General features: G+C 49.5%; 1 protein-coding gene across 5 annotated transcripts in view; it reads left to right on the top strand.

The window, feature by feature from the left end:
* LOC136405170 (bifunctional heparan sulfate N-deacetylase/N-sulfotransferase 3-like) overlaps positions 1-24072 on the top strand; it is an 88595-nt gene that overhangs the window by 42999 nt on the left and 21524 nt on the right. For 4 of the 5 annotated variants that reach the window (XM_066384268.1, XM_066384282.1, XM_066384299.1 and 1 more), the window contains exons 5-8: positions 1199-1384; positions 4726-4854; positions 18481-18663; positions 21581-21677. In XM_066384268.1, coding sequence (XP_066240365.1) covers positions 1199-1384; positions 4726-4854; positions 18481-18663; positions 21581-21677 — 595 coding nt within the window. The remainder of the gene's footprint in view (positions 1-1198; positions 1385-4725; positions 4855-18480; positions 18664-21580; positions 21678-24072) is intronic. The other variant, XM_066384290.1, reaches the window with a different exon arrangement.

Below are 24072 nucleotides of genomic sequence, written 5' to 3' on the forward strand. Positions count from 1 at the left end.
TGTGAGCTGTACGGGTGGGACTTTGGAAGACGGTGACACAACTGGCACATACAGACAGAAACACAAACCATCACTAAGGTGGGAAAGTGCCCACCGATCACCGAAGTCCGCGGGGGCCCCTGTTAGAAAAGCCACGTTTCGTCTTTTAGGCCAAAGAGACAATTCACAAACTGTCTCAGAGGAAGAACACTCACTCTTACTCGAAGGTGTCTGAGTTCCTTCAAAAGAACCCAGATGTCACAGATTTACTTTGGGAATTTACAGGACCCACTGAGTCGCAGAAAGCTGTGTGTGTAATTTGGAGCTTTTTTTCTTTTTAACTGGACTCATTTTAGGTACAAAAGGTTGACCTCAAATGCACCGAGTTTCCAGACAATTTGGCTCCTTAGTACCATCTACTTGCACCGCAACCAGGGCTTGGCCTTCCCAGGAAACCGCTCTATAAAATGTCACTGAGGCAGCAGGGGGCATTGTCTGTCACTGGCCTGCGTGCTGCGGGACCAGTGGGAATGCGGCCAACTTGGTAGAAACTGGGTGCCGGGCAACGTAACCTGCTGTGACAGGTCTAGTGATGTCGGGGTGCGTTCTGTCCCTCTGACAAATGCTGGCTTTCTTGTGTGGGGAGGGTTGAGTGTAGCTGTCCCAAGTGTCTGTCAGTGAATTTACTGGAACTGTGAGCAGAGGTGACCAGGAGGCTGTGACAGGCCCTCGCATGTTCCTCATTGACCGCTGTTCCATCCCAGCACCTCTCACGTGTGCACGCGTCAGCAGCCGACGGGCAGACGCTACCGGGCTTGATGGGAGTTCGGAGGCCCTGACGTGTTTATCACTTTGTTTTACCAAACACATCACGGTGGATTTTAGCCAATGCACCGTAATACAAAAATTAGGGAATATTTCAAAACAAATATGAAGCAATACAAAAAAGAAGCATGTGATTGATTTTATTTTTTATTAAACAAGAACATCAGAAAAGCAAATGACAAGTCAAAGAAAGTTGTTCGGTTATGCAAATGAGATGCAAAACCAACTTTGATTTCCTTGGTGAAAATGCACCAGACCAAAGGCTGACAGCACTGGGGTGTCTGCATAGCCCCTGACCCCCTAGTTCTTATGAGCAGCGTGCATACGAGCGTCCTGGGGAAAGCGAGGGTCGAGGCCATCCTCCCGCATCCTAACCGCGTCTGCTTGGTCTCAGGAGCACGGCATCCCCACAGACGGGGCCTACGCGGTGGCCCCGCACCACTCAGGCGTCTACCCTGTGCACAGCCAGCTGTACGGGGCCTGGGGGAAGGTGTGGGGCATCAGGACCACCAGCACCGAGGAGTACCCACATCTGAAACCGGCCAGACACCGGAAGGGCTTCATCCACAGGAACATCATGGTGAGTGTGCCCTGGCGGGCGCCGGACACAACCAGTGCCTCCCCACCCATGCCCAGCTGCTCTGGAGGAAAGAACCCAGGGAGGGCAGACTGTGAGGAGCAGCCCCGGGCTGCGGGAAGTATATCTGTCATGGCTCGGCAAAGGGGGCTTCCTTAAAGCCACCTGCTTTTCCTCCTCCGAGTGTAGCTCACAACTGCTTTTGCACCCATACCACTGCTGTTCTGACAGGGAGGACACATCCCCTGTCCCCTGTAGATGAGGGGTAGAGGCCAGCGGCCCCCCCCCCCCAGCAAGTTAGCAGCCTAACCCCACACCGGCCCTGCACGTGAACTGTGTTCCTCCATCATGTGCTGGACAGCATTCTTCACTTTCGGCCTTCAGACAAAAGGCCTGCCCAGCAGCTCCGGGCCGTGGGTCCCGTCCCACGTGACCCCTCGCAGATCGTAGCACCAAGCACGGGTGAGAGGCAGGGGGAATGAAAACATTGAGGTCCACGGTCCAGTTCCCTCCAGAGCTCCTCTGTTGTGTGCTGTTTGTTCTGCTTTGTACACTGGCCACCAGCAGACGTTGTCAGGATACCTCATCCCCTAACACGCTGTGAGACTTCCCGAAGTGTGTAATGAAACCTTCACATTTTCCCCAAATCAAAAGCTCCAGTGTGCCGGAGAAGTTAGCATGGCCCCCTGGCTTGGACTTGCGGGCTTGAGAGGGTCACCGTGCAGAGCGTCCACGGTGAGGCCGCGTCGCTCCCTGCCACACTGTCTGAACAGGTGTCTGCCTTTTAGAAGGAATTGTATCTGACAGCTTCCCAATGTCTGAGAAATTATAGAATGCATAATGAACGACCTTTAACTCAGGTCACCTCTCACCTTGACTTTTCACTACATAGACACTGCTGTGAATGCCAGACGGGGACACGGTGGCCACATCTGATCCCAGTCTGCCTTCCTCTTTACTGGAAGTGGACTCCCTGGGCCCCGAGCTGTCGGCTGGTGGCCAGAGAGAGTTGAGGGACTGGGCCCTCCCGGGTCCCAGTCGCACGAGGGAGGTCCACTTCCCATATCTCCTGAAGCACAGTTCGCATGTGCCTCAAGGGCACCAGTCCGGCAGGGTAGTAAAGGCTCTAACAAGTCCCGTCCTGTGGCCCCACGTGGGCAGCAATCCTGGGAAACTCTGTGTGCAGGCTCCCGGTGACCGCTCCTGGGGGAGGATCCAGCGGGCAGCTGGTGACGCAGTCAGACAGAGGTGGCGGAACCTCCTGTCCGCTGTCCCACCCGTCACCTCCTGGTCCGCTGACTGCCCCAGGCTCATGGTGACTTATGCTGTCAGCCCCTCCTGGTCCGCTGACTGCCCCAGACTCATGGTGACTTATGCTGTCAGCCCCTCTGGCTCTCCCAGGAGTGGCTGTGGAAAGCCTAGAACTTTCCCACCCCTGTGTTTGACTTCAAATAACTTCAGAAATAGACAAAACTCAAACTTCTTTATCTTTTCTCTCCGTTTTGCACGGAATCAACCAGGCAATCCAGCCCCAAAGACAGCTCTCTTTCTCTCTCTGTCTCTCTCTCTATTTCAGACCAAATCCTAAAAGTGATTCAGAATCACACCCTTTTAAAATGGAGAGCAAGCGGGGAACTTGCGTGGCATTCAGAGTAAGTGTTCAATAATGAACACACGCTGTGCGAGGCTTTACCTGCCAGAGACAGCGTTTCTGTGAATCGTTAGGGACTGTCTCTCATCCAGCTGGGGCTCTTTTTCCCTTAGTTCTCTTTTTGGCCCTGGAATTAATGAGTTATGAGAATGGGTCATCCTTCTAAACGTAGACATTATCAGAGCTGATCCTCAGCTGTCAAACTGAACATCTTTCAATGATTCCGTCAGGATAAAATAGCCTCTAAGGACATCACCTTTACCAAGGTGCCATGTTTTTTAAATAAACTGTGTGAAGTTCTGATTTTACCCAGCCTCATAGATGACCCGCTGACTGAGCTGAGAATTACGTGTCCTGAGGACACTTCCCGGGGGCCAGATTGAAGGTTAACCTGAATGCACATTAAAGTGAGAGAAAGAGAGGCAGTCTGTCTGCAGAAGGCCAAGGGGTATGGGGCGTCCTGCCCAGGGCATCCTGGGAAAGCACTCACTGGACAGAAGGTGCACTAGGAGCCAGGACAGAGAAGGTACGACTGAGTTGCTCCGGACAGGGAGTGGGATGGCCATCAGCCCGCATGAGAGTCTGTAGAACCAGAGTGTACCTGTTCGCTTCCCGCTACCTCAGGAAGACCGTGGCAAATGCGGGCGGTGAAGAAGTCAGGGCGTCGAGTCGGCCAGGGCCGGCACCACCCCACACGGCTTCCCCCCACACTGCTATTGTGGCTGTGCTGATACTGACCAGGAGAGCTGAAAGAATTTGGGGTGGGGGTGGGGAATGTCCTCATAACAGATGTGTATCATTGAAAGAAATCATGACTCTGGTGAACAGAGGAAGAAGATACTTTTACTCAGTGACCTCCTGTCATTTTGTTGGCGACCCTTTACTAAACTGCATAAGGACCCAGTGTAAATATACTCTTTCTTACTCTGGGGGCTGGTGGGCCTCTGACTTGGAATCTGGGGGTGTTGCCACAGCCTGCGGGGGGGCCCTTCCAGCTGTAGCTGACACTGAGATTTGTGTCTCAAATGTTTGCTCTAATTCAAAATGCCATTCCCAAAGAATCACAGTCAGATAATAACTGACTCCACAGAATTTTTTAAAAATGTTTATTGTATTGATTCCAGAGAGAGAGAGGAAGGGAGAGAGAGAGAGAGAGAGAGAGAGAGAGAGAGAGAGACAGGAACATCGATCTGATCCTGTACGTGCCCTGACCCGGGATCGATCCGGCAACCTCTGCGCTTCCGGACAATGCTCCAACCCACCAAGCTACCCAAGCAGGGCTGGCCCCATAGAATTTGCAGAAAGGATCCACCCTAGTTTTCCTGCTAGGAACACAAAGCAGCACAGACACCCTGAGAGTTTAAGCCTCATTTTTCTTCTTCGTTGTTTTACCTCTTAAGTTGCCGAAACACAGGAGGCTTCATAACAGAAGGACTTACCAGGAGATTTAAAGTAGATGAGCATCTGAACTGATGCACAGTGTTTCCCGGTTTTAAAGGGCATTCTTCAGCTTCCTGTGGTGGTTGGATGTCATCCCGTCTTCCCACAGGGAGCAGGGTTTTCTGGGCCTTTGTTAGGAGCTGGACTGTCACCCCCCAGCTGTGCACCATGTTCCATGAGAAGAAAAAAGGCTGGGTCCCCATAGGCGACTGGGTCGAAGGGACGTTTTCCTCACGGTTCTTTCTTCCCCCAGGTTCTCCCGAGACAGACCTGTGGGCTCTTCACTCACACAATTTTCTACAAGGAGTACCCCGGGGGCCCCCAGGAGCTGGACAAGAGCATCCAGGGAGGCGAGCTGTTCTTCACCGTGGTCCTCAACCCCGTAAGTACCACGGGGGAGTCCCCAAACAAGTAACGAGGGGCAGAAGGGCAGGAGAGCACGAACCCCACACAGAGGGCAGGGGGTTGGCCGTTTCCATCCGGAGTAGTCTGACGTCCCGGCTCTAACACAGTAGTAAAAACTCAAGGGGAGCCCCCTAGAAATGGGGGCCACTCTTTCTACAGCCATGATGACGTGAGGAGCTCATGGGAGGGCCAGGGAAGTGTTCAGACAACCCTCCTCTGCACTGGAAAGTGACCAAAGCCCAGAGCCTCGCTCTTACGGAGTGAGATTCTCACCTATCAGTCTCTCCTGGTCCCGCTAGAGGCCATTTTCCCACTTAGGTGACCTTTACCTCTGTTATATTATCCTTTTTTTATTCTATTCAAAGTAAAAGTATAAGCCAGATGGAAGAGGAACTGATGAGCCATGTGTTCATTGCTGGTATGTTTACGTTAGACCCCGAATCCCGGGGTCTCAGGCCGGGGCAGCCCTGCCTGTCTGCTGGGCCACCGTCCACCTCCCTTCCTGACACTGCACGCCACCCCCACAATGACTCCCCACACACATGTCTGCTGGAGCCGGGTGACATCACAGTGGCACAGAGAGTTAGGCTAACTGAAGTAAGGTGTCGAGGAAAAGGAAGGACTGTATTTCCCTCTGAAAAGCACTAATGCAGAAAAAGCGCAGCTGTGTGTAGCTGCCAGGGATGTGTGCAGTAGCAGTCATTGAGATAAAAAAAGAAGTGATGTTTCAAATGCGGAAGAGTATTCTATTGGCATTAAAGTTGAAAAAGAGACCAAAGTCTGAAAGACCATTCTCTTGACTTTAATTTTACAAGTCTCACAAAATAAAAAATAAAAAAACAAGAAATAATACTTTTTTAAAAAAAAAAAGGCAGTCATTTTTTTCATTTTAAATGAAGAAGGCATCCTGGTGTTATTGGTCAGTGTCCTGGGCTTGGCTCCTCTGGTCCTGCCCTGGAGAAATGGGCACTCTCTGACAAGGTCCTGAGTCAGGCTGTGGAGCCCAGCAGGCTCAGAGGCAGACCCTCGAGTGTTTGTTGACTGACTCAGGGGGGTGCTGAGCGTCACCCTGCTGGAGACGCCAGAGAACAGAGCCACCCCATTTTCCCAGCAGCACTGTCAGCTCTGGGCACGCAGGCACTCAGCATCTACACAAATGTGCAGTACGCCCACACGTATACGCTGCTCCCTTCACAGTGCTGTGAGCAGCACCCCACAGACTCCCCAAAGTAGAGGAGTCAGCATCCTCCTCAGACCCGTATGGAAAATACCAGGGAGGGGGGACCGAGAATGAAGACTTGTCAGGCTACCAAAAACGATTCCTTGACCATGGCTGCACCCACGCCTCCATAACTAGCACCCCGTGGGTCTAGGACACACGGACTGATACAAAAGGGACCCTCAAGGGCTGACTGTTGTCACGTGAGTTTCCAGTTCCGTCTCTCTCGGGCAGTGGCATAGCGAACAGAACTGGCACCTGGCACACGACACTTTATTGGCTCCCCCTCCCCTTCTACGACACTTTTTTTGTCTGTCTTGGAGACCATTCAGCACCCCTCTACGAGAGGAGCCCTGGGCATGATGGACCCCCTTGTCCATCATGGGGGACTGCTCTCGGGGAAGGCAGCAGTGACACTTACCTATGGTGACCAGTGAAGAGCCCCGAGCAGACACGACACAGTGGTTCCTCTTACGGGAGTCGTGTTATCTCCCATGGTTCGGGAAGAAAGCCCTGTCGCCTTCCCATTCCAGTTCTTGCTCCTTGTGACAGAACGTCCTGCGCCTCTGCAGACACGCATGGTCAGCAGACCCAGGCGATAGGAATGGAGCCGTGAACAAACGGCTGATTCCTGCGGAACGCTGCACCTCCCACCACCAGGCTGGGCTTGCTGTTCTCCTGAGTCCCAGATAGCTGCACCTGCCAGGTGGTCTGCACCCTGGGTGCACGGTGAGGGGTTGGGGCACAGGCCAGCGCCTTGCCAAGCTGTCAGCACACCCCCCCCCCCCGGGCCCACGTTTACCAGTCCTGTCTCTGCGTGTCTCCACTGGATCCGGCATCCGCCCACCTTCCTCTCCCGACCTTCCCACCCAATCCCGGAGGGCTACATCTCAGCTGTACCTCTCCACTTAGGAAAACCACACACATGGGTGTGACCAGCAGGAGTGTCTTAACCTGGGGGGGGGGGGGGAGGGGGTAGCGTGAGCGGGTTGCAAGGAAGGACAATAACAGAACTCACATGAGAAAGTAGCCTGTAGACACAGGAATGAACCCAACCCACGTTGCAGTTTTTTTATGGTTTGTTTTTTGTTTTGGTTTTTTTGGACATTACAATATACATGTCTAGAGGGTATGGCTGCTTATCTATAAAATTTATCTTAAAGGGAACTTCTTTTTTCTTTCCTAATGGGGAGGGGGGGTGTTTCTTCCCTCGTTTGTGAATCCTGGAAAACTTTGGGTTAACAGAAAACCCTCTACCGAAACGTAAGTGTTGATGATCACCACCACACGCTACGTTTAGAACATGCCTGACAATGAGTTCAACTGGGGACACTAGGTGGAAAAAGAATTGAGCCTGGCTCTACCCACCCACCTCGATGGTCCCTTCTCTCAGGAGGCGTCCATGCGAGATCTCAGTGCTGCACTAGGCAGAGCCAGTTACGCGGTTCAGTGCCTGATTTCCCTGGTCTGTGCTGAAGGAGGAATGTGAGACCTGGCAGGTGTTGTGCACAGGGTCGTCCTGCTCTCTCCTCCAAGGGCCTGCGGAGGCGAGGTGTGCGTTGGTTGGTTTTTCTTTGTTGTTTTTTGTTTGTTTGTTTGTTTGTTTTAGAGAGAGGGACAGACATACAGGAAAGGAGACAGATAAGAAGCATCAACTCAAAATTGTGGCACCTTAGTTGTTCATTGATCGCTTTCTCATATGCGCCTGGTCAGGCTGTGCTGGTTGGTTTTGTCATGCCAACCAACTTCTGTTGTAAGGATCCAGCAGAAGACTTACAAACACACGGTGACCGTGACATGGAGGCCCCTCGGAATAGATGGCATCCATCTAACTAAAAGCTGAAGAACAGACTGCTCAGCCTCCTCAGTTATTGATGCCGGGAAGTGTCGCTAGGACGCCTTAGAAAGGGAACCAAGGCACCCAGGGAAGCGTCCCCTATGATGTGGTTTGCACAGAGCGCTGTGCTTTCTGTCAGCACGACGTCTGTGGCTTCTCTCTGGGCTGTTCTCCACGGGGGCCCCTACAGCAGTGCATCAGGAGCCCCGCTCCATCTCCTGTGGAGGCTGGGAGCCGGTAAACACAAAGTCTGGAGGCAGTCTCGTGGAGCTCTCTGCCATATGCTACAGCTAACTTGATATTTTAAAAAAAAACAAAAAAAAAAACCCTGTCAGTTTCCAGCTCCCCAGGGAAAGAGAAAAGGAGCTCAAGCTTTGAAATTATAAAAAGCATCCGTCTGCTCGGGAAGCTCTGCTCTGATGTTGTGCAAATGGTCCCAACTCGCGTTTGCAAGAGAAATCAGATCACATGAACCATGTAGGCAGCAACGTGCCATTTTGTTCAAAGTGGAAACCTGGATTGGTCATTCTGACCAGCTGGTTGGATGGTGCACCAAGCACCCTTGTGCCGAGGAATGGCCGGGGCTGCCTGGCACAACGCTCCCAGGGAGGGGACGTGGACTGCTGTGACAGCAGGCTGCAGACTCACACACGTCTATCTACCAGCCGTGGGTTCTGTGCTGAACTCGGGCCCCACCAGCGGCTCCCACTTGAGGGGACTCGCAGTGGCCTCCCTCCACAAAGCGTTTGGCCTGGTGTCGTTCTAGTTTTGGACTTCCTCTTGACTCCTTGGCTTTGAAAGAATTCTCTCCCTGGTCGCTCACCCGGAAGGCAGGTACCCTAAGTTCATCTTCCGTGGGCTTTGTGACGGTTCCTCTCTCCAACTTCCCTCTCGCCTGCCACCTACGACATGTCGTTTCTTTTCGCTCTGAACCAGCTGGCAACGATGAAAGCCACGTCTTCCCCCACACACACACCCTCTGTGTCCCATGACCCTCGTGAGAATCACCACTGAAATCCGTGACAAGACCCCTGATGACACGCCACTGTCCGCGGCGGACCCCGCCCCATCGGTGGGCAGCCCTACCTGGGACTCGACTGTAAATCCTCTGGCTGTCTCCGCTGACTCATCGCCGCCGGCCAGCCTGGATCTCACTGTCCGCACGTCTCGCGGTGAGGTCCCGAAGACTTGCCACCGACCCGTCTGCCTGTCTGGCCTGAGCCTGGCCGGCGGTACTAGCGAAGCCCCTCTAACCATGAGACCACACGTGGTTTTCTTCCGAGCTCTTCCTTCCCACCTTTATCCTGCGTCCTTCTCACCGAGTCCACAGTACCGTCACGCGCCCATCGGCAAGCCTTGCCCTCATGTGCGCCCGTCTCTGGCTTCAAAGCTGCTGTGACTTCTGTGCTCTTTACCAGACAGAGCATTAGGATGGTAGCCCCACCCCCCAGCCCCAGCCTAGGCACAGGGTGCGGTGTTGAGGAGGGGGGGTGTGGTCGGAGAGTGGGAGACACTCTCCAGCATGCAAACAATTGCTCAGCAGCTAAAGGAATGGCCGCCCATTACGTAAACCTCACAAACACATTCACTGATCATCCAGCACCGTCTTGTGATAGAAGGGCTGACCGTGCGGATTGGAATGGGTAGCCAGAGAAATTAAGGGAGAGGCAGGATCACTATAAAAAGAGACAGACGCTCTGAGCCAAGTGGCTGTAAATGACGTGGACCTCCACGTGGCCCCTTGGAAACCCACCCTGCACTGAGAGCGATCATTCACCCTCCCAGCTTCCTGTGAAAGCCTGTCAGGTCCCGAATACAAGATGTGAAGAGCCCTCCTTCCTGCCAGGTCATCCCGCAGCTGCACACCTCCCAGAGACGCTCGCAGGATGAGCCAGGCACAAGCCCAGCAGAAGACTCGGTGAATCTCAGCCCCAGAAATGAAGGTGACACCCTTTCCTCCCGGCAAACAAGGTAACAAAATTAATGAAAGAAATTTCTGGCCATGATGTGGATGTCCAGGATGAAAAGGTGAGGGTCCCGGAGTCCAGCGGATGTGTGAGGAAGATTCCGGGGAAATGCCGTGCTGGGCTGCGCACGTTCACCACCATCCTGTCCCCGGGGAGAGCAGGGGGTGGTGACGCCCGTGTGCAGCCCAGCCAGGCGTGATGGCACTGGCACCATCACCACTAGGCATGTGCTCCCTGCAGGAGATGGGCACATTGTGACTGAGGAGGCCAGAGCAACAGAGTGGCTGAGAGGGTCGGGCTGGAGAGGAGCAGCCACATTGGAGGGGAGTATGTGCCCTCTTCTCCGAAGTCAAGAAAAGGCCCCTAAGTCACAGGGCCCAGATTGGAATGCTGGGTGGGAAGGTCACCCTGGAAAGCTTTACAAAAGGAACCTGCTCAGAGGCACCTGACACAGGGCTGGCACACACTAGCTTATAAAGGAAAGGACTTTCTGGGCCCAGGAGCGGCATCTGTCTCCAAAGATCCCAGCTGGTTTTAAACATGCCATCCTGCGCGAGTGTCACTCAAGTAACAATCCCACATCCCTGTCCCTCCTCCTCCTCCACATCCCAAACACTAAGGGGCCAGGAGCCTCACTCAGCAAGGTGGTGGGGGGGAGAATCAGATCACCCACTGGAGAGAAAGTGTGACCCGGCCACTCCTGCCCCGGGTCCCCCTTGACAGAGAGGAGAAGATTGAACATTGCAACCAGCATGGACTTTTGATTGTTTTCTGGGCCAGGAGATGAAAACTACTAAATCTGTGAGCAACTGGAAGCTCCATGAGGACTTTGTGTGGCCCACCTGAGCCTTCATCCGGGACTCGGGGGGGGGGGGGGGAGTCACTCGCTCCAAATACACAGTAAAGAGACAGGAAAACCAGGGAGGGAGCTTTAACAATCACACCACACGCATCCTAAGTGTTTAATGTGTGAAGAGCATGGTGGCTGTAAGAATGCCAGTGCTACATCTGGAGTCTGTGGGATGGAAGTGTGATGTACAGGGAGTCACGGTCGCTCACTACTGTTGGCACTCGGAGTAGACAGAGGCAGCCAGACGTCGAGAACCTGAGGAAGGAGAGGACAGTATCATACCCCACGTCTGACCTCGGACAACACGGCACTGAGAATGGACCTGGACAGCAGGTCCACCCTGACTTAAAGGAATGCAGTGTTCTCAGGATGGCTGACTGCTCTCTCCTGCACCTGGGACGGGGACCGGCACTCACTCTGAAGCGTGCCCACACGCCCTCTTCAGAAAAGATCGAATCAGAACGACTCCTCAGCCTTGGGGACAAGGATCTAAAGACAGGCTCGACTATCATCCTTGACTCACTAAAATGACCCCCTCTGTCGCAGGTGACGTGTTGACTGGGGGTGACACTCTGTCGGGGGGCTCGCAGGTGTTATTATCTCACTGACATCCTCACAAGGAATCCAACCGGAACTGCATATTAGAGCCCTGTTCCCACTGCCACAATCTGAGGAAAAACCATTTTTCTTCCTCCCTTGGTATTCCTTTCTCACGCTGGGCTTCTCTCTCACCTGTAACTCATGGTCCATTGAAAGCAGAAGCGTCCCAGCTAAATCCAACATCCAAGTAGGCTTCACAGGTGGGACGACCATGTGACAGGAAGAGCCCTGGCTGGCCTGAAGGGGGCAGTGCTGCTCAGAGCGCCGCCAGGAGTGACCCCACGCATGACCTCACTAGACAGCCGCCTGGGTCGCTGGTTCCTGCCCTGCCTCACGGCTCAGCAAGAGGAACGTGAGCGGATCAAGGCACCTATGGCGACAGTCACTCCAGACAGTGGAAGACACGGTGGAGATACAAGGGGGCAGGGGGACCACCCAGGGCTGGGAAAGGCGTGGAATGGGAAGGGACACAGGTGTCCCGGGAGAAGAAACAACACGGCCAACACGTTGGCTGAGGTGGAAAGCGGGAGGAGGCGCGTGGAGAGGTGGAAATCGAGCAGAAGGCAGGAATATGCTGAACTCCGGAAGCACCTGGAACATGGACTCGGGCGCCACATCACACCATGCAGTAGCCACTCGCCACAGTGACCGCCCAACACGTAGATCTGGCCATCCCAGGTGAAGTGTACAGTAAGGATAAAAACCCTGCCCGACGTTTGAAGACATACTGTTAACAAATACAAACCATCTCAGTAGTTTTACATTGCTTACATGCTGAAATAAGAGCTGGAATGAGTTGGGTTACATTAAGATTCATTTCACTTCTTTCTTTCTGTTTTGGCAACATGGCTGTTGGAAGGTAAAATTAGACTGGTGGTTGGCTTGGGGCACCTGTCGGCCAGCACGGCTCTGGAGGGCAGATTAGAAGGAGAAAGACCAGTTAGGAGACTTTTAAATTTTTTTTTAATTTATTCATTTTAGAGAGGAGAGGGAGAGACAGAGAGAGAGAGAGAGAGAGAGAGAGAGGAGAGACAGAGAGAGAGAAGGGGGGAGGAGCTGGAAGCATCAACTCCCATATGTGCCTTGACCAGGCAAGCCCAGGGTTTCGAACCGGCGACCTCAGCATTTCCAGGTCGACGCTTTATCCACTGCGCCACCACGGGTCAGGCAGGAGACTTTTAAAGAGTCCAGAAAGAATATAAAGATGGGCTGAGCTGGGCAGGTACACGTCAGGGCAGAGAGGAGGTGGTGGGCTGGTAAGAGACACTATATTGTGAATCCCAGATCAGCTGAATAGAAGTGAGGAGCGGGTGTCTGGACACTCAGTTCTTTGGCCCGATGACCGTATGCACAGTAGTATAAGTAACTTTAGGCACATCGGGAACACAAAAGGAAGACCAGCTCTGGGGGCAAGGGCCCATTCATTCAAATACTTATTTACTTGAGCACCTACTGTGTGCTAGTTACCTGGTTGGTTAGGTGCCAAGGCTCTAATGATGATGAAATCAGTGAGGTCCCTGCTCTTAAAGTGAGATGGCCAAGTCCTGGCTGGTAGCTCAGGGGGTTAAAGCATAGTCCTTGTGCACCAGGGTTGAGTGTTCGATCCCCGGTCAGAGCACATACAAGAACGAACCACTGAATGCATAAATGAGTGGAACAACAGTTTAATGTTTCTCCCTCTCTCTCTCTCCCCACTCCACTCTCTCTCTCTCTTCCCTCCATGTCTCTCTCTCTCTCTCCCTCCCCTCCTTCATCTCTCTCTCTCTCTCTCTCTCAAATCAGTTTTTGAAAGGGTAAAATAAGTGAGACAGCTATGGACACTCAGGCAGTAATGTAACGACATGCTTAGATGCTCACATATGAAACTGAGGAGAGAGAGATGGATGGCAGTTCGAGATTTGTGAATCATTCTGGGGACTCCACCTAAGGACAGCTGTTAAGACGGAACAAAACCCTAAGAAACACCAGCTATTTAGGCAGAACGTGGAGGAAGAAGAAACGGGAAAGAGAATAAGGAGAATACAGCTTCAGCAACATCAGTGATGGGGGAAATCTTCCATGTGGTCCAGAGGAGCAGACTGATAGAGACCAGTGTCCTTAGGATTGCGGAGCCTGGGGACCATGGCCTACCTTTGACAAGGCACTTTCAGTGGTAAGCTGGGGACAAAAGCCAGATGGCAGAGCATGAAGACGCTGCTGCTCCTTTGAAGAACTTGGCTGGGAAGGGCAGTGGCTACAGCAGATGAAAACTCAAGACAGAGCCTCAGAGGGGACCAGAGAACGCTTTCAGTGACCAGGGAAGGATCAGTGGAGAGGGTGAACAGGGGAAAACTGCCGGGGTCCAGCCCCAGGGGGGATCCAGGGGTCCCACAGGAAGAGACGGTGTCGGCAAAATCGAGTGAGAGAGCCGAATTCTTTTCTTTCTCTTTATTCTCTGGTTAGCATTTACTGCCAGGCATCTCCGCCAATGGCTAGTCTAACATTACTTTTTATGCACACACACTAAATTACAATCACATGGTATTTTGAATACATCATTGTTTTAGTTTCACTATGGTTACATATTTCTAGATAACAGTTAATTCATATCTATAAGCTACAAGTCAGGTGGTAAGTTATTCAAAGTACAGTTATACAATAACTTGAATAGTAATAACAATACCGGTACAAACTTCTAAAAGATTAGTACTAATTAATAACTCTATTTTACTGTTGTTGTGAGTGAGAAAGAGATAGCAGACGAAATCATCAAGGACTAGCAAAGGACCACCGCTTGCTCAGGCAAATAGCCTTGAGTTCATGTAGTGTCCTAATTCTATTTTCACAAGACTACAAAAGGCTTGCTATTTAAGAAACTAACATAGCATTAAGAGTAACTTTTACTTAAAGATACATAGAGTGCACCTGCAAGATAGCTAGTAGCAACATAATATCAGAAGGCATTAATTGCTATTGCTGCTATGAATCCCACCACATTCCTCTCCTTATTCTTGGAAAATACAAAAATCTCATGAGAATGTTTTACTGAGAAAAGCCCAGCAACTGCCTTCAGTGACAAAACAAGTCTTTTAACAAAACATTCTTTACTTGCCAGCTGCACTCCTATCCAAGGCCACGCAACAGGCCACTCCACTACACTTTACCTAAGATTCTAATGTCTAGTTAAACTTTATTCATTTACTATATTCATACACTAGTTAAGTTCTAACTTTATTCTTTCTAACATGATTAATAAGAAGAAATTCTCCTACAAACTTAACCCTTTATGAGGGATATCATGGCCAGCCTCTTATGTCTATGAGCCCAGTTCAAGGGGCTTACAGGCTTTTCTGTGGAACTTACACCTTCTGTCTCATTTCCAAAGAAATTACTACAGATCTACAGGGAAAGCACGGTACTATTATCCCTGTGCCATAAATAATAGCACACACCCAGAAAAGGGGGGAATATAAGGCCAGATTAATTCAAAAGATTAAAGGGGGAAGTATCGTTGTGTCTTTCCTTTGCGGTGACTTTGTCAACCCGCAGCTGTTGGTCTTCACTGCGGTGACTCTATCAACCAGTAGCCATCGATCTTCTTTTGCTGTGACTTTGTCAATCAGCAGTTGTGGATCTTCTCCTGCTGTGACCTAGTTAGCTAGCATTAGTGGATTGGCTCCCGACAGAAAACCAGAGGAATGAGGGGTGGATTGAGATCTTCAGGAAGTCGGACATGGATGAGGTGAAATCGCCCGGGAGCTACGCCAGTCGTGAACACAAGACTCAACATCTGTGCTCGACCCTGAAGCCCACGTGGGGAGAAAACACTGGTGGATCTGAACTGATCAGCATGACCACAAATAGTGCATCATGGACATTAGAAGTGACACCCTTGCCGACGCCCGAGGTCCTGGGGTGTCCCCAACGTTCTCAGAAGCAGCGGAACAGTTCCGCCCAGTGGCCTGCTTCCGCGCCAGGACATAACATAGGTTCACTCCTGATTCTTGGCAGGGACCCACGCCTCTCCAGCGCCCTGGAACCTACCAGACTCACATGGCAGAGGCCAGCACGGAGCTGACGCCTCCCACGTACACTTTCACGAATGGTCTGTCTCTTTCTTGTGTATTTGGCACGTACCTTTCACCTTTTACAGAAAAATAAAAATCATAAATAACTATCTTGTTATAAATATCTGTATCTACCCAGGCTGGAAGGAATTTCTTTTCAGTTGTTAAGTAGATAAACTTGACGCCTTTGGCAGAGTTTCTGGTGATTTGAGATTTAAGCAGCTAATTAGTCCGTTCGGTAACTATTCCTCACTCCTAGTGGATTTATAGTAGAACTGTTCTAGAGAGGCAGTTGTAACTTGTTTTGGTATTTTCCTTCCCATCCGGTTCTGCAGGTGTAATAAAGATACTTTATCTTGATACATTCCATATTTTAAATACAAAACAAAACAACAAAAAAATACCCTCAGTTCTGAAGCACTCATAAATGAGAAAGGCAGCCCTTTCAAGGAAAGACTAATACCAAGGCTCCCTGAACGTGGTAACCTTTTCTTGCAGAAATCGTTGTCATGTTGAGGAATCACCCAAACAAACGTGTCCTGGTGGTTGTCACAGGTCGGGACGAGGGTCTGGAAACCAGGCTGGATTTTGGTCGGAAACATTCTTGTCATGGAGCTCTTCCCACCCGTCCCATTGCTGGTCCCGCGTCCCTTCTTCTTGCGCACCTTCCTGACTAAAATGTAACAAAGGAAACCTGGAGAGAGGACATATTCAGCAGGAGATATATCCTATGCCATGCGCAGAGAGAGGGAATATTGTGATTCACCAATACAAAAAAAAAAAAAAAAGTTCAAAAAGAAATGAAAGTGTTTTCTGTCCTGGCCAAGTCCCCTCGTCCCTTCCTGGGCTTGCATTGTCTTCTAGGAACACAAAGCAAACCCCAGGCTGGAGTCCAAAGTCTGAACATGTCAAGAGGTGACATGCATTTCAGAACCCTTACGTTGCTAGCGGCACACTCTGCACGCTGATAAAGGAGAGACACAGAACTTGAGTTGGAAAGCTGAGGGAAGCCTCCGTGGTGGGAGGTGAAGGGCTTCCCTTGCACAGCGGGACCTTAATTCCAACCAGTCGGGCTCGGGTCCAGCACAGCAGAGTGGGGCCCTGGAGCATGGGGCACCACAGGCTACCCCTCTTCCTTTCCGTAGGCACACAAGCACAAAAGCGACGCTTCGAGCGAACTATCACATGCTGCATGGCGTGTTCCCAGGTTGAAAAGTCCATTCCAAGAGAGGTCGGATGCATCTGTATCAGAGAGTCACACGGTACCTCTTACACGTTTACCCAGTTTTCCATCCGAGGCGAGTGAAATACAGACACGGAGGTGTTGATCAGGGTTTCCGTCAACATCAAACAAGAACTCTGAACTAGAGGCTAACGAGGTCTCTTTGCACATGGCGGGGCCCAGTGTGCAGACTGCAGTCGGCTGAGCGGTGGGAATCAGAGGGTCGTCCGGGGTGTGTGGGGGGCAGGTAGCCCACTGGTTTGCCCTGTGCACGCCCCGTCTCTGGTGCTGAATTGACCATTTTGCCTTTGTTGTTGAGCTTATTGAACAATGTGGCCCAAGAAGCAAATGAGGAAAAACTGCCTCTAACCCACATTAGGAAAGGACTTCCAAACTTCAGTAGGACTGCCTTAACTCTCCCAACAGCCTACTGCTTTAGTAAATGTTGGAGGTGTTAACGAGAGAGGAAAGTTGAGAAATGAAGCTACTATAGACATAGAAAAGAAATTACCACAATTTTTTAAGTCTCGTTTTCTTTAGAAATTACCCCAAATAATAGAAGTCTCATTTATCATTTCATGACTGCATCAGTTTGCCAGTAGCTGTTTCGAGTCACCCTCAAAGTATTCTGTTTGTGAAAATTCTAAGATTTAATATATGTTCAGGCAGAATGAATAGAAACATAATTAAATATTCATGGTCCCAGTGGAAGCTTTTCATGTGAAAGCCTCCCCCCCTGTAGGATTTGTTAGACTATAGGATACCATGTTTCCTCTTAGTCCTATTTGTAAGTAATAGCATTTTTCTGATTCATTCTATCACATCTTAATATCACCTTTCTCTCCTCTCTGCCACTTCAGTTCAATAAATTTCCTTGAATATTTCTTTCAGCCTCTTAATGAATGAGCCAATTATATTCCTTATGATGATGGTGATAATAACCGTTATTCCTGCTTATTCACGTGGCTCTTTATATTTTAAGAAAGCACTATTATCATGTTGAATTGTTTTCATGATATTTTATAGCAGCATAAATCCCACAATGGTTTTGTTTGTCATTGAAAATCTCATGCAGAATTATTTATTCCCCTTTGTCAATGCTAGCCAACAAAAAAGCAGCAGCCTCATCGAAAAATGCCCATTCTACATTCTGGGACCCATCGAATCAATTTAATGCATGGAGACAGTGTATGTAGGTCAGCTGCTTTCATAAAAGGGGCAGGTCTTACCTCACCACCCTGAAGACTTTTCTTAGAGGAGTTTGGCATTGAGCGTTGCAGACCCGAAGAACACAGGAAGGGCTTGCGGGTATCATCGACGGAATGTCGTTAGTCATTCTCTTAGTAAAAATCCTCTCACTCGTCTCTTGTCATTACGGCCTCTGATAAATTCTAATCGGAGACTGTTCCATTAATGCTGATGTGGACAGCTCATCGATTATTTATAACCCACCCACATGACAAGCCACGTGAGGTAGATTGACATTACAACATCCCAACTTCCTGGGACCCCATGGCCTCCCATGATGAACAGTGCATATAACAGGAGGCCACCGTGGGTGACCATCCAGGACAAATTCTTCAGCAGCATCCTCCTCACACCGACCTGAGTGTATAGCAGTTGTATTCATTTTGTTTGTTCTTATGAAGTATATTAAAATCCCAGGGAACAAAGCTCATCGGTCTTGCCGAAAATACATGCTCCAGTAGGTATGAATACAAGGAGGGTATTTGGGAATCTGTCTGAAATTCACAAAGCTGTCCAGAAGGACCACCCTGTGCAAACGAGACTTAAGACCAGCGTTGCTGCAGTGATGGGTACAGTGACATGTGTTTACACGGATGTTCGTTGGCCTGTTTCAGATCAGCATCTTCATGACCCACCTGTCCAACTACGGGAACGACCGCCTGGGGTCATACACCTTCGTCCACCTGGCCAACTTTGTGCAGAGCTGGACCCACCTGCAGCTGCAGACTCTGCCCCCCGTGCAGCTGGCCCACAAGTACTTTGAGCTGTTCCCGGAGCAGAGGGACCCTCTCTGGCAGGTAAGATCCGTTCAGCATTGGGTGTAATTAATTAACCCCCAGGAGCACATTTTGGGGTTCTGTAAGGTCATTCACACCTGAAAAGTGAGGGCATCTCGGGGGACAGGGCGGCATGGGGTCAGCACGTGCCTTTTGGAAACGTTAGTCGATGTGAGAAACAACTTCTCCCTGAATGGAAACTTTATGTTTATTACTGCTTCAGGACGGGCCAAATTCTCAGTCCCCGGGCCCAGGAGGAACCCTGGAATTCCAAAGGTTCCACGAGGGGCTCAGTGGACACAGCATTTTTAGTCAAGAGTGCAGGGTCAGCTGACGGGCGAGAAGATGGTCAGCAGGGAGCAGACGCAGTGGGCAGGGAGCTAGCGGGTCTGCCCTGAGCACCTGCCTATCTCCAAGGACCAAACTCACGGAAGGGACTGGTGGGGAGAGTTCAGACTGGCATCCGCCTTCTGAGCCGCGAGTCCATTAGCAGGTGCAGGTCGTGGGCAGCATGCAGCACTCTGGTCGGGAATGACTTTGGCCACAGCCAGATCACTGAGCTTCTGAAGAAGTATCACCCACATGGGGCATCTTCCGACTGTTCTAGGGGGAACCAGGATGTCACAGCACACACTGTCACGCACCTCCAGAGTTGCGGTAACATAGCGTGGAACTTCAAATTGCCCACTCCGTGATCTGGGAAAATAGTGACACAGTACTTATGTGTGTCAGACTGGGTCCTTGACCTATGCTAAGTCCTTGAATCCTCACAGCTACCCCATGTGGTAGGTACAATTTATTATCCCCATTTTACAGATGAAGAAACCGAGGCACAGAAAGGCAGAGAGGCTCAAGCTAGGCCACGCTAGCTAGTGTGTGGCCGAGGGGGAGCCCCCACCCCCAGGCCACGTCTCAGAGGCTGGGCTGCCTGTCCAACACCGTTGTGAACTTCCTGACCGCCGATGGACAGCTCAGTACCTCTCTTCTGGGGTGGGACTCAGTAAATCTCACAGATTGAGTTGCAGCAAGCTCTGAACCCCATGCTTAAACCATTCGGCTGTGACCTTGAGTTCAGAGCCTCCTGAGCACAAGCAGAGAACCACAAAAATCAGGTACCTGCACCTTTTAGTAGGTCACGGTGGGCGATGGTGGAATGATTATTGGCAGTTGGCAGTTACTAGAACTCACGTCTTTTTATATTTTTTAACCACTGGAAAGATGCAATTTTCCTGCAAGTGAACACCTTCTTTTTAAACTGAAATCGTTATGATTTTAAGTGACAGGTGGGACACCAATATTTTTCTAGAACAGCAGCCAATAAGACTATGCTCACATTAGTCTTACCTGCTGCTTGTTGTTAATAGGTGGGAGGTGTGTTTAATTGCATGTATCTATGACATGAACAGTAAAGCAGAGTGGTGTCCTGTCTGCCCGCTGCTAGAATATAGCAAAGGGCACTGTCACTTCTGCACATAATATGCACTTTGCCTGTTTTTAAAATTGGGGGTGTTCTAGATTTTCAACCCGTGTTGCCGCAAGAAATTTTAAAGCATGTAATACCTGCACTATTTAGTCAGGGGCACGGACCTCTTTCCCCTTAGATTGTCAAATAAACAATGACCACTGCCAACAAACAATAGTTGTTCCATGTAAATGGATCAAAACCGTACCTATTTTTTTTTCATCAGATCAGCAAATGATCTATTTTAGTAATGATATTAATAGCATTTGAGTAATTAGCTTATGTACGCCACGGGATGAGAGAGATTGAAAATCAGTAGCCTGGATGCATCTTGCAAATATTCTTAAGGTTGTAAATTCACCCTCATTTTATTGTTTTGCTGAACGTTTGTGCTTTTTAGCATCATCGTCTCAAAGCTACAGTTTCAGACACACACTTACCAACCTTTGAAAGCGGCTAAAAGAAATCTGCTGTCCCTTCAAAGAGTCTTGTCAGGGACCAATCCTTGTTTCTTTGAAGCAAAGCGGGAAAGCTAACAGTTTTTTAGAATAAAAAAAACTATACCCTTATACATTTTAGCTACTTAGTGAGTGTGGAGCGTGTCTTTTCTTTTAGGTTAACAGGAAGCCCAGCCACCTCTGGCCAACAAGCTCACTATTTAACACAGATACAGACAGAGACACACACAGACATAAACACACACACACACAACCTCCGTGCTGTGGGGTCTCCCTAGTGGAAATGTGCCCTCTCTCCCACATGCTCAGCAGACACTCAACCCCAGGAATGGAAATGAATTATTTGAAAGTTTTCATGATGTCACTTCAAAGCTTGTTTTCTGAGACATCTTTTTAAGGACGGAAGTAAAAAGCTCTAGCACATACAGCTAGTGCTCAACTTACGACCACGATTGGTTCCGACAGATTGGTCGTAACATGATTTGGTCATAAGTTGAGTAGGCTATATATGTACAGTACTGTGAAATGATGTTATAAAAATCTTTAAGTCATATTTTATGATAATTTTCTTTCATTATTGTTATATATCATAATTTTTTTTGTTCATTTTATGCCATTTGTATCATCTCTACACCATTTTGTTTCTTATTTTTACATTTGTCAGGTTTAAGTAAAACACTGCATTACCAGTACAACTGGTTTAATATTTGCAAAGACAATTTCCTCTTGATAGACATCTTGGGAGGGGTTTGATGAAAATATCCAAAACACAAATTGCTGTACCGAGTCTGGGATAACAGTTGAAATGGTGCACACGGAGATGGTAGTGTTGCCGGAAGCTGGTCTGCACTGTCATATGCCCAGGGCAACGCTTGCACTGTCAGATGCAGAGCAGTAGTGGCTAGTGATTATGGTCGTAAAGTCGAATGGTCGTAAGTTGCATAGGTTGTAAGTCGATCAATATTTGTAATAGATACTCATAAAAAAAAAAACACATCTCTCTTCTTCTCTTACTCAGAACCCTTGTGATGACAGGCGCCACAGAGACATCTGGTCTAAGGAGAAAACCTGTGACCGCTTACCAAAGTTCTTGGTGATCGGACCCCCGAAAACGGGTGAGACCCTTTTCAGTGTTATGATAAACCACACGGTGTAACAATATGGATGAGGAAACAGTCAGCCCTATCACGACGAGTTCTCAAACTTCCCATAAACAGTGACAGGTGAATCACACGTTTTATTCCCTAACGACATCATCACTTAGCTCGATAATGTGCTCCAAGGCTTGTCAATGTGTTGTTGTTTTTTAAGTGAAAAAGGATGAAAATAGGTGTCAGATGGCTTTGAATACCCAGCAGTCAGTTTGGTGGCAAGTGTTCCTTTTATCCAGAAATCCTAACTGCAATGTGTGGCTACTCACTTTTCTAAAATCAGAATGAGCCGTGTGTTGAGAGTGACTGACAGGATTCCGTCAGGAGTTGAGATGGACACCTACAAGTGCCTGTAACTCTTGACAACAGACCCCTCCCAGGAACACGGCCTCTTCTGCCATCCTGGTATCGTTTCTTCCTAAACTATTTCTTGCAGAGATGTTCATCTTCTAAAAGTCTGAGAATAATGTCTGACAAGCAGGATTTCCAGACACAAACAAAACGTTGTGCTAAGAAATGTGATTACTTCAGACCTGGGAGAAAACCCCGCACCCTTTCTTAAATGGGTGTGTGATTCTTCCCTCCCCCCATTAACTTCTGTTTTCTGCAAGAATCAGTGTTAACAGGAAGCCCTGAGGACATTTTAAAAGGCCAGACATTCCTATATCCTGAATGAGAAGTTAGTTGGGGGTCCTGGATGCTGGTGTCACAGAAAACAGCCTTTGCCACTGTACCCCTCTTACAGGGAGTGGATGGGTCCCTACCCCATACCCCTCTTACAGGGAGTGGGTAGATCCCTCCCGGGTGGGTCCCTCCCCTCCTCACACCCCTCCCCTCCTCACGCCTCCAGAAAGGACAGGGAGAAGAAGTCTGTGTCATGTGCACACAGAGTTTACCCCATTTACTTCTCTCTTAGTCCCATTTGCAGACACCCATCTGAAAACAGCAACACACACGATGCACCCCTTCTTCTGTCCTTACTTATGTCCCTGGTCCTTATCTATTTAAAACCAGGAGGCAATGAAACTAGTTGTATCATGTAAACTAGTCTCTTCAGGGACGTCCTGCTGTCATCACAGAGCTTTGTGGTGACCGACCCCCATCTCTCTGAGGCGTGGTACGTAAAGTGGCCTTTAGAAAGCAGGGGGCTGGGGGTGGGGGTGGGGGGTGCTCTCCCGCAGGTGCTCCACAGGCAGACACGGTAATATTATGGTCAGCCGCAGAGTTACTCGTCATCTTAAACTCAGTCAGGTTGCCAAATGTTGTACGTGACAAATCGCATAGGACATTGACCTTTGGAATGAAATATTTTATCTCCTTTTCATATGGAAATTGAATTTTCCCAGTTTCACAGGGGAACAGTTTACCTGCAATAAAATTCACCCATTTGAAATGCAAAATATGCCCTGGCCAGTTGGCTTTGTGGTAGAGTGTCAGCCCGGCGTGTAGATGTCCCAGGTTCGATTCCCAGTCAGGGCACACTGGAGAAACAATCATCTGCTTCTCCACCCCTCCACCTCCCCCTTATCTCTGTCTCTTTCTCTCTGTCTTCCCCTCCCACAGCCATGGCACAACTGGTTTGAGCGAGTTGGCCCAGGTGCTGAGGATGGCTCCATGGCCTCCACCTCAGGTGCTAAAGATAGCTTTGCTGCTGAGCAAACCCAAGATGGGCAGATAATTGCCCCCTAGTGGGCTTGTTAGGTGGATCCCGGTTGGGGTGCATGTGGGAGTCTGTCTCTGCCTCCTCTCCTCTCACTAAAATAATGAAATGCTCAGTGTAATGAATTTTGGAAACTGTACACAGTGGTGCCGCCTCCCCCACATTCAAGATACAGACCTTGTCTCCCTGAAATACTCCCCTATGTCCCATCCAGTCCTCCTCCCGCCCCCACCCAGCCACAGCCAACCACTTCCCTCCCGAGAGCTTGCCTTTCCTAGAATCTCATGTACTATAAATGGAAGCATCAAGTATTTATACTTCGTCTTAGTGTCTGGCTTCTTTCTCTTAGCGTGGTGGTTCCAAGAGCCATCCCTGGCTGGGGGCACCAATATTTTGTGAAACGTTTTCAGTGAACAAAAGTATCTTCATCCATGTGAACATCAATTCTATAAAAGTTAAATATCTTCACTTTTTAACTTTACTTTAGTCAAAAGTATTTTTTTCTGAATCACTTTACACATGTGTGGAGCATCCGATTATGCAGGTATATTTAGTGTTTAACAAGTATATATATAAGAACTGAAGTGTATGGATGGTTATTTGAATGTGTGCCTATGATTTTACACACACACATGACAGTTTATTCAGACCCAAGAATATTTGTAGGTAAAGAGAGAATTCAGAACCACAACTTAATAA

Source organism: Saccopteryx leptura, chromosome 1 (genome assembly GCF_036850995.1).
Source record: "Saccopteryx leptura isolate mSacLep1 chromosome 1, mSacLep1_pri_phased_curated, whole genome shotgun sequence".
NCBI lineage: Eukaryota > Metazoa > Chordata > Mammalia > Chiroptera > Emballonuridae > Saccopteryx > Saccopteryx leptura.